The sequence below is a fragment of the Papilio xuthus genome, unplaced genomic scaffold (genome assembly GCF_000836235.2).
Source record: "Papilio xuthus unplaced genomic scaffold, Pxut_1.1 DF826933.1, whole genome shotgun sequence".
NCBI classification, from domain to species: Eukaryota; Metazoa; Arthropoda; class Insecta; order Lepidoptera; family Papilionidae; genus Papilio; species Papilio xuthus.
This window is the reverse complement of record NW_013531716.1, coordinates 6,262,898-6,273,114: the sequence shown is the minus strand read 5'-3', so window position 1 is coordinate 6,273,114 and position 10,217 is coordinate 6,262,898. Positions and strand designations below refer to the sequence as shown.

General features: G+C 38.7%; 1 protein-coding gene across 2 annotated transcripts; it reads right to left on the bottom strand.

Annotated features, from left to right (window-relative positions):
• Nucleotides 1–864: 864 nt before the first annotated feature.
• On the bottom strand, nucleotides 865–4,631 carry LOC106122258 (uncharacterized). 2 transcript variants are annotated; one of them, XM_013318182.1, is made up of 2 exons: nucleotides 4,346–4,631; nucleotides 865–3,522 (listed from the first exon to the last, which is right to left on the bottom strand). In XM_013318182.1, the coding sequence occupies exon 2, from the start codon at nucleotides 3,463–3,465 to the stop codon at nucleotides 1,024–1,026; it is 2,442 nt and encodes an 813-aa protein (XP_013173636.1). In that variant the 5' UTR covers nucleotides 3,466–3,522; nucleotides 4,346–4,631; the 3' UTR covers nucleotides 865–1,023. The 2 variants fall into 2 exon arrangements, with proteins under 2 accessions (XP_013173636.1, XP_013173635.1); XM_013318181.1 differs by having other exon boundaries at nucleotides 865–3,525; nucleotides 4,349–4,631.
• Nucleotides 4,632–10,217: the final 5,586 nt, after the last annotated feature.

Genomic DNA, 10,217 nt, shown 5'->3' with positions numbered 1-10,217 from the left:
TCACGCTAAACAGTTGGATTAAGGGCCCGATACAAAAGGCAGTTATCCTAGAAACCGCGCGCATCGTGAGAAGGTTCCTGTCTCTGCAGCCCTGACCACTGGTTGTTTGAGTCATGGGATTCCGCAGCCGGTGGTGTTCTATTTTTAATATAATATGTTTTGTATTTTTTTTTTGGGTATGAAATGTACTATATTAAAAATATGATAAATAAATGAATACGAAAATAATAATTTTAGACATTATTAGTTACAATCATTTAGAGCGAATGGCGAGCTTTCGTTACCAAGTCAAATGTCAGATTGATTAGTGAGGGGACAGAAACGTTGACATTTTAATAAGGCTAGTGTTGCGCCGATACACCGGCATAGTGTCGGATTTTCTTCTTAACAATAAATAGATTATTATTTAAATCTACCCCTGTTAAGAAACTATACAATCACCAAGTAACGTAGGCTGTATTTGTTACTCTATTTTTTTAATTCCTCGTGAACGAAGTCACTGGCAACTGCTATAAAAAGAAATGTAGTAATAATTTTCGAAGTGTTAAAGTGAGTTTGTTTCAAATGCCAGTATAATTAAGATAAAACGTAGCTGCAAGAAGATTTAAAGTTCTTAATTAGCACGAAACTCTTAAGTAGATTTATTTCGTAGACAAAACAAATGCAGAATAAATTTTATTCGCCTTTTTAAAAATTTACTTACTTTCTTATTTATTTTAATTTATATATTTCTTTTGAAAATATAACTTTTTAATCGTTTTAAATTACGCCTTTATACCTATTTTTTTTTATATTTATAAATCAATTTTATTTTATTATGTTTATAAATCAAATGCAAAACCTATTATTGCGTGTTATAGTGAAAGTCCGTTTGGAAGATAAGACTTTTAATTAATTGAATAATATTACAGTGTAGTACGTAATCAATACATCGTTGTTAGGACAGCGGCGGCGTCCCGGCAGTCGTGCGCGTACGCGTGTTTACAAAGTCAAGGCTCGCGGCTAACTAAGGGAACGGGGGAACTACGGCGGGCGCGCAGCCGGGCGGAATGCCGGGACGGAGGCGGGGCGCGAACAGTTCGTGAGGTGGCGTGATGTCGACGCGGTGCTATAACCTCCCCCCCCCAAGTCACTAGCACGACCCGGCGGTGACTTGGCCAGACGACCTCGTCGACGCGCATGTTCGATCGCGGTCAATTCTCCTACGTACGGAGTCAGAGCACTGGCATGATACTTGCCCCTAATGGCACCAGTACTATCGACAACTACAAATGTAGTTGGACTAACAACCTGTGAGACCTGATAAGGACCTTCTCTCCTTGGAACAAATTTATTAGTAATTCCCTTTGCCGCATTACTGGCTCTGTGGGTCTCCACGAGAACTAGATCTCCTTCTTTATATTTAAGGTTGTCTCTTCTTCGCTGATCTCCAGCGGCTTTCCTAATATCTTCCTGATTTTCAACTCTAATAACAGGACATTTACGACATGATTCGGCTTCTTCGGTCACTTCCACCGAAGCATCAACATGACGACTAAGAGTGTCGTCGACGACATTTACATTTTCAGGATTATACTCAATGTCCAGATTGTACGATTGTATTTTCATGGCCCACCTGGCCAGACGACCACTAGGCGTCTTCAGAGTCAAAAGCCACTTTAACGGTTGATGGTCAGTAGCTATCTTAACATGACTTCCTTCTATGTACGAGCGGAATTTATCCAAAGCCCATACAACTGCAAGGGCTTCTCGCTCTGTAGTATGATAGTTGCGCTCAGCAGGGGTCAGCAACCTGCTGGCGTACTGTATTGGACGCTCGTTCTTAGGGTTTTCACCCTGCATCAATACGGCGCCTAACGCATATCCGCTAGCATCGGTTCGTAGAGTAAACGGCTCTTCAAAGTTTGGCTGGCGTAGAATTGGGCTAGTGGTTAACCGAAGCTTCAGCTCTTCGAAAGCTCGTTGCTCTCCCTCCCCCCATTGCCAACGTCGGTTCTTCTTTGTCAAGTCCGACAAGGGCCGCGCTATATCTGAAAACTGCGGAATAAACTTGCAAAACCACGCGCAAGTTTGCAAGAATGTCCTCAACCCTTTCAGGTTCGTCGGAGGCTTCATTTTCATAACTGCTTCAACCTTCGCAGGATTAACCCTGTATGGCGGGCTAGCAATTGGCGCGGCATCTCCAGTATCGATTCGGTGAACAGCAAATTGAGTAGGTCCTCCCCCCGGAGTAAAAATGTCCTCGTAGACATTCAGGAGGTCAGATAATTGCTGTCGTTCATCTGAAACCAGATGGGTACCTTCGTCACTGCGAAGACCCACAGACGAACAATGAAGTGGTTTAAAAGAGCGAGTTTCAAAAATGATAGGTTGAGGAGTCCTATCATGTCTCACAGACCACGTATCGAGATCAAAGTCGAGTAACACGCCAAACTCCTGAATATAATTCATCCCTAATAAACTTTCAGTCGCGTCGGGAAGCATAATAAAATCAACAACTCGCGGTACCCCTCGAACTGTTACGCTCACGTGTGCTAATTCAACAATTTGCGCACACATGTGTCCGTCAGCAAACTTAAGTTCTAGATATACATTTTCAAATTGATGACCATACTTGGTTAAGTGAGCTCTTAAGCTAACACTACCTATAGAGTGCTTATCACCTGTGTCCACAAGCACTGTACCTATTTCACTATAAATTTCTATTTTTAACACGGGACGCACTCGCGAATCTATTTTATCACACGCGGATACTGATTGGAACGAACTCGATACGGTTTCTACCGGTTTCTTCTCTTTACATGTCGGGCAGTTCGAACGTATACGCCCTGGCGCACCGCACCCGAAACACGTAACTGTCGGTTCCTTCCTCTCTGTTACGCCCTCTTTGGCTTCAAAAGACTTTCCCGCCAATTTCTGACATGCCTCCTTGAGATGACCATAGCGCTTACAGTAAGCGCACTGCGGTCGCCTACTAGGTACTGACGACGGCGTAATCGATGACTGAGCACTGCTCGATGGTAACATGGATAATGCCGGCTTAACGTCTACCGTTGTATCCGATGGGCGAGACTCATTAAGGATGTCTTCTACACGTCTCGCTTGCGCTATTAATTCTACAAACGAAGTAAGACTAGAACGAGGTACCTTTTCGCGTATTCTTTTGTTTAACAAGCCATACGTCATGTCTAATTGTACTTCTTCCGTGAGAGAACGTTGCGGAAGTTGCGCGAACAATGCTCTGATGTGACAGACGAATAAATCTGTAGTCTCGTTAATCCGCTGTTCGCGTTCAAAAATAATTCTAAAGATTCTGTGCGTGGGCAGCCTAGGCCCGAAGGTCTGCTTTAGAGATTCTAATGCGTCTTGCCATGTCGGGGTGCTGTCTTTGACGCCTTGCCACCAAGTAGCGGCTATCCCCGTCAATAACATGGGCAAACCTCGCAGCGCGACATCGTCGCTCATATTTACGCATGATTTGTATACTTCGACAGCATCGATGAAAGCTAATACGTCGCTTGTTTTGTGTCCATCGAACCGCGTAGAGCACTTCGCAAAGTTGCCGGAAATATGTGTAGGAGTACTTACAGGAGCTGCTTGACTTAGCCTGTTTATCAATAGCAGTAGCTGCTCTGTGGTCATAGTGATCGAAGCCTCAGCGGCAGTTGCAGCTGGCGGCGGCGGTAGGGCGTGACCCTGACCCGCAACAACGGCATCACTGTGCCACGAGGTAGTCGTTGGCGGCGCCGGCGCGGCCTGCAGGTCGCGCGGCGTCGACTCCGGCGCGCCATCTACCGGTAACAACGGCGGCACCACGCCCGCAGACGAAACACCGGCCGCGGCAGACGCGGGACTCGCAGCACTTGATCGCGTTAACACCATAATGACACAGTAAAACACAGGTCACAGTTCTTGAACAAAAAGTACTTTAACCTAACTCAAACTTAGTCGGTCGGCACACTCGTAAGTATACAAAATAGTTCAAACAAAATATTTTTTTTTCTTTTTGAGTTAACCGCGTCCATACAACTAAAGACTTATAGACTGACACTAGAAGTAAGTTATTAAACAATAATTGTCACTGGTTTTCACAAAAAAATGTTCTTACGACGAATGACGCAACAATGTAAATGATTACGTAATAATTAACGTGCGCGGATGCCGTAATAGTCGTTTACACACACGACTACAAACGAAAATACGACGATCCGATAATGTAACCTAGGTACAGGTACAGTACACCCGAAACAAAACCTAGCAACAGTTACTACGCACGTCGAGACATGTCTCGACAAGTCCACTGCAATACACGAGCACAGTTAGTAACAACATTTAAACTGAACTGTTTTTATTAAAGCTCCACGTTGGGTTGCCACTTATAGTGAAAGTCCGTTTGGAAGATAAGACTTTTAATTAATTGAATAATATTACAGTGTAGTACGTAATCAATACATCGTTGTTAGGACAGCGGCGGCGTCCCGGCAGTCGTGCGCGTACGCGTGTTTACAAAGTCAAGGCTCGCGGCTAACTAAGGGAACGGGGGAACTACGGCGGGCGCGCAGCCGGGCGGAATGCCGGGACGGAGGCGGGGCGCGAACAGTTCGTGAGGTGGCGTGATGTCGACGCGGTGCTATAGTGTTCTATTAAAAAATATTTAACAAATAGGCTTCTCAAAATACTATAGTATAAATACTATAATATTAAAAGTGTTACCGTGGATTTCTAAATCCAAAATTACCGTATAAAACATTTTATTAACTCTGTCTTCTCATACATGAAATATATAAAACACGATATGTTTTATACAGAGGTTTTGGTATCAGAAACCAACGGTTAGAGCTGTGATTCCCAAAGTGGTCTATACCGACCCCTAGGGGTCGATATAGACCACTATGACAACCTGCAAGGGGTCTACGTCAGCGAAAAAAATATTTCGGGGTCCATGAAATGAAAATAAGCGTTCAAGATAGTATAGTACCTATTTACTTACATCATACTATCGTATAGTAACAAAACATATACATTATTTATAAAAGTACCTATGAAGTAAAAAAATTATTATTTATGTTTGGAAATTTACAGGACATCAATATCAGGGGGTCTACCCAACACAGAAAAACATGGCCAGGGGTCTACGACACAAAAAAGTTTGGGGAACTCTAGGTTAGAGAATGAAATCCAGTTTTGTCAAACCTATATAAAGTGGAATAAGGAATACAGGAAGATTCATGCTCAACTTCAAACAGTATTGCATGGATAATGCTTTGAATATAAAATCCATTGAAAACTTGTCTACTCTGAAAGTTTATTTCAAGTTCTACTTCTCAGCAGTCGAGTGTCACAGTTTAGTTTACATTTTTCGCTTTTGAAATAGACGCCATATTAATCTTCTTCTTCGCATCCTTCATTACTGAAGGTCGTGCTCGTCTTGTTATGCTTATACGGCTGCGTCGATCAGCTGCCTCCACACCGTCCTGTCTTCGGCTTGTCACAGGGCAGTGGTGATATTGAGTCCCAATATAGCCGGCACTTGATCGGACCAGCGGGTACGTGATGAACCCCGTGACCTTTTATCCTCTATCTTGCCAACCACAACCAATTTGTTCAGATTGTCGCGTAGTCTCCGGGCTTAAGTAATAATAGTAAGATACCAATCTTACTAATAATAATATAAATGAGAATGTTTGGATGGATGAATGTTTGTTTGAAAGTATCTCTAGAACAGCTGCATGGATATTCCTGAAATTTGGCATAGATGTATGTAGAACACAGTTTGGAAGAACACACAAGTTACTAATTAAGTTTTTTTTTATCCGCGCGGACAAAGTCGCGTGCGGTTGCTAGTAGGCTAATATATAATTGTTTAACTCACATATATTTGTGCGGTGTTGGCACCGACTAATTCCGAACACATTTGGAGCCCTTCATCAAGATGAGTGGGACTGGTATTATTTTGCGGACACTGCCCGTCACTCACTCTAATAATAGATTTTTTTACATAAGGTTTTTTTTAGATCTTATAATTCATTAGATATTTAAATTTAAAATATAAAATTGAGGACAATTCCTCAGTTTAAATGCAGTTGTAGTGAATATTGTAGACATTAATAACACTTGGTGGTTGAAACTAACAACGCTAATGTATATTTAATTGCAACTATAATTTTCATTTAATAGTTTCTCATTTGAATAATAATAAATTCTTTCCGCATTTTGTAAAGTGGCAGTGTTCCAAGTGTGTAGATGTTTGTATGGGTGACAATAAAATTACTTGCTTATTAGACATAATATTTAATACCTATTATATATAAAAGAAAGTCGTGTTAGTTACACAATTTTTAACTAAAGAACGACCGATATGGCTGAAAATTGGTGAGGAGGTAGCTTAGAGACAGGAGACGGATATAGGATACTATTTATTCTTTTTTTTCGAATTTATGCCTTGAACAGCTGCTTTTTATTTAACTTAACTATATTATCTTATCAATCAAAAGTTGTTTCTTATTATTTATAGAATGTATTTCTGTACTGTTCATTGCGATTTATTCAAAAGAGCATTAACCCTCCCGGGACTCATTTATATTCCTGACTTCTGCTAATTTACATGCTGGCCATATATATTCGACGTTGTACTTCTAAAATAACATATCATTAAGCATATGCATATTTTATGACTAAAAAATCAGTTCAATGAATTGTAACATAATTTTAAGAGTATTATTTCTGACATTATGAACATATTTTTACAAAGGTAAAAAGATTTTACGGTAAAAATTTTTGTCATGCAGAGTAGCAAACCTCAAAGTGTTATTTACTGTAATTGCCTACAATTTATGAAAGTAAATTCAGCCGAAAACCTTTTTAAGCGCCTCATTTATTCAGGATAAATGTTGCAGAATGAAAATTTCGCAGGCTCAGGACAAAAATAAGTGCTTTAAAACGAGTACCGGTGTGAAAAATCTCAACATAAACACGACTTAGTTCTTACTTGCAAGCTTAGTAAATAGTAAACTTTATATATCAAATTTAAATGCAAAATACAATAAATATTACTCAATAAATTAAGACATTAATCGACACAAATGTGAGTAAATATAACTATGACTGGCTTTTGCCCGCGACTTTATGCTCTATACTTGTGTCAAATTTCAATGTGTTTATCAGTTGCGGAGCTAACAAATAAACATGTTTAATTCACTTATCCCAAATGAACTGTACACATTTTCAGGATCATAGGTAGCCTAAGTTATCTTCCAAACTGTGTTCTACATCTATACCAAATTTCATAGAGATCCGTTTAGCCGTTCTGGAGATACCTAGTAACAAACATCATCTAAACATCCAAACTTTCGCATTTATAATATAAGTTAGGTAGTAAGATTGTAAGAGATGTTTTTTTTTGAAGGCAAATTATTCTATCTACATGCCAGCAACTTGAAATAATATTGTCTTTTGTTTTATTTTTAATAAAAGCTTTGTTTATGGTTAAAATATTCGAAAAAAAAGTTCTTTTAAACTCAGTGAACTGTAGTCACCCCCGCGATCAAAGCGAAGGGCATCGGATAACAGAATACTAACAGGGTTTTTAACGAACGTGTATCAAGGCATGCAGACTCATTAGCATTTAGATATTTTTTCAAATAACCTAGAATTTTTATATTATTAACTCTATTTTTGCAGCTAGACAGATACGAAAATAGTTGCTTCGTCCTTTCGAATTCTATAGTGGGAGTTCTTTTTAATAAATTCGATCGTAAGTGAGAAGTGTCTTTTATTCTTTGACCATACAATGTGTATTAAATTTTAAGCCCCCAACTTCCTCAGACGCATTCATAATTCGTGCCGTTTAACTGCGGCAAGTTTCGATGGCGATGTATCATTCTACTTGGCGGCGAATAGTTTCAATTGAAACTTTAATAATTAACTCCGACTGTACTATTACAACAATGGAGTTAATAGCTAACGTCTATTCACTGGAAATTAAATCTAACTCGTACTCTGAAACAATTCAGTATTGTAGTTACTCCTTAAGGTAGACATCTATATGAAATCAATCGAACTGCTTCAGATTTATATTTAACAACACATTAGAAGATAGAAAATTAACTAACTGGTATTTATTGGGAACTTACCAGGATAAAAAAGGCAATTGCAATGATAAAAACACATAAAATGTTTCATTTCCGGAATCGAATATAACCTTAATTTTAACTTATAAGGATATAAGTTACAGTTAAGTTACTTTTTTTCTAAGGATGGGAAGTGGAAGTGGACTTTCCGGATGAGAGGATTCATGTGGAAGGGAAGATATTTTCTTTCTGTGCATCCTCTCCTCCGTCGATTAAAGGTAGGCAACGCATATGCAATTGCGTATGTCTATGGGCAACGGTCACTTCGCTATTTCAGCGATTTCAGGTGGCCGCTTGCTCGTTTGCCACCTTATGATATAAAAAAAAAACTTATAGTTTCATAAGGTTATAGGGCTGTAGGAGTTAAAATTACATAACAGTTTTCCGTATCTTTTATCCACAAACATCATAATTATGATGTTATCTAATGATTCCTCTTAATACCAACCTAACAAAGATAACAATTGAAATATTTCTGACGAAGTATTATGATAATCTCTCAGATCAGTACATCGTTATATTGCGTAGCAAGAGATAGGATTAATCGCGCAGGTTTGCCGATGATCCCCTCTCCAACTAACATCAACAGCGACCCGCTTCTCCTTTGGTTAATACAAATAATAGTCAGTTTGCGGGTGACGTCTTTAAGTCATCGGCAAGGATTCTGTGCTCAAGTAATAACCTAAAATATTTCTTATCTTAATTAATATGATACGAAACTTTTTCTGTTCTTTCGTCACAGATATTTTAAAGCCTTTTAACTAGAAAAATAAAATAAAAAAGGAACACATACTGGTGTTTGTTATGTTTGTATAATAATAGCTGTCGCCCGCCACTCGGTAAGCGCGGAAATAAAAAAACACAATTAGTAGCCTTCGTATTCTTCCAGACTATGGTCTATATGTATGGAAAATTTAATCGAGATCCATTCAGCCGCTCTGGAGACACCTACAACATCCATCTATTGATACAAACATTCGCATTTATATTAGTAAGATGTACCTTTTGTGTTTATGAATGAAATGAATCCTCAGTCCAGGTAGATTAATAACTTCCAAACAGTAATGACAAAGAGATTACTTACTTTATAGTGATTAATCTCCATTCGTTCCGAACAAAGATAGTTATGCAAATTTTAATTGAAACACCCAGTGGACGGAATCGGATTTGCTTTTCTAATCCACGAGAAGGACGCACGCTTAAATTCGCAGAATTAACTGTCTGGGGATATACTTTCGGGTTTACGTCGCTGCCCCGTTTTGAATATAAATTCTCTAATCTATTTAGTAAAAGTTTACACGTTTTAAGATTAATTGAGATTCACTTACAGTCCCGATTTTAATTAGTCGATTCACTAAAATACGAGCTAATGAAGAGGGGTTAAGATAAAGTTAATGAAAACTTTTTATCGAGATGTTACGAGATATATAATATAATATAATTTTTTTTTACTTTTAATTCCAGATCTTACTAACAACATGATAACAGTATTATGATAAATCTATATATATAATCTATATCAATTGCTGTTCGTTGGTCTATCTAAAACTCGAGAACGGCTGAACAGATTTATTTTATCTTGGTCTTGAAATGTTCGTGGAGGTTTAGGGAAGGTTTAAACGGTGAGAAAAATTCGAATAATTGCCGGGAACAAATGATTTTTTTTCTTTCCACGCGGGCGGAGTCACTGGCAACAGCTAGTATGTCACAATTTTTTTAAAGCATAATTATCAAAAATTTGCTTTTATTTAATCGGGATCTAATTATCCACAAAAAGTTGAACTGAATAGCCTATGGTCTGTCTATAAAATTATTTAAATTCAAGTTTCGAAGAGTTCATTAACAATGGAGTGGAGACAGGATAACAGATTATGCAAATTTATATAAGTTCTCTGATAGAGACGGCTATGTCGCGTTAATAATTGAAACTGTCTGCAACATTAGAGCGTCGGTGGCTCAGGGGTCAAGCACTTGACTTGCAATCTGCAGGTCCTGGGTTCGAATCCCGCCATGTACCAATGTGTTTTTCGATTTCCGATTTACATATGTAAAATTATCCGACGTTCTTACGGTGAAGGAAAACATCGT

Coding starts and splice junctions, on each gene's coding strand:
- LOC106122258 (XM_013318182.1), bottom strand. CDS start 3,465: ATGAGCGACGATGTCGCGCTGCGAGGTTTGCCCATGTTATTGACGGGG.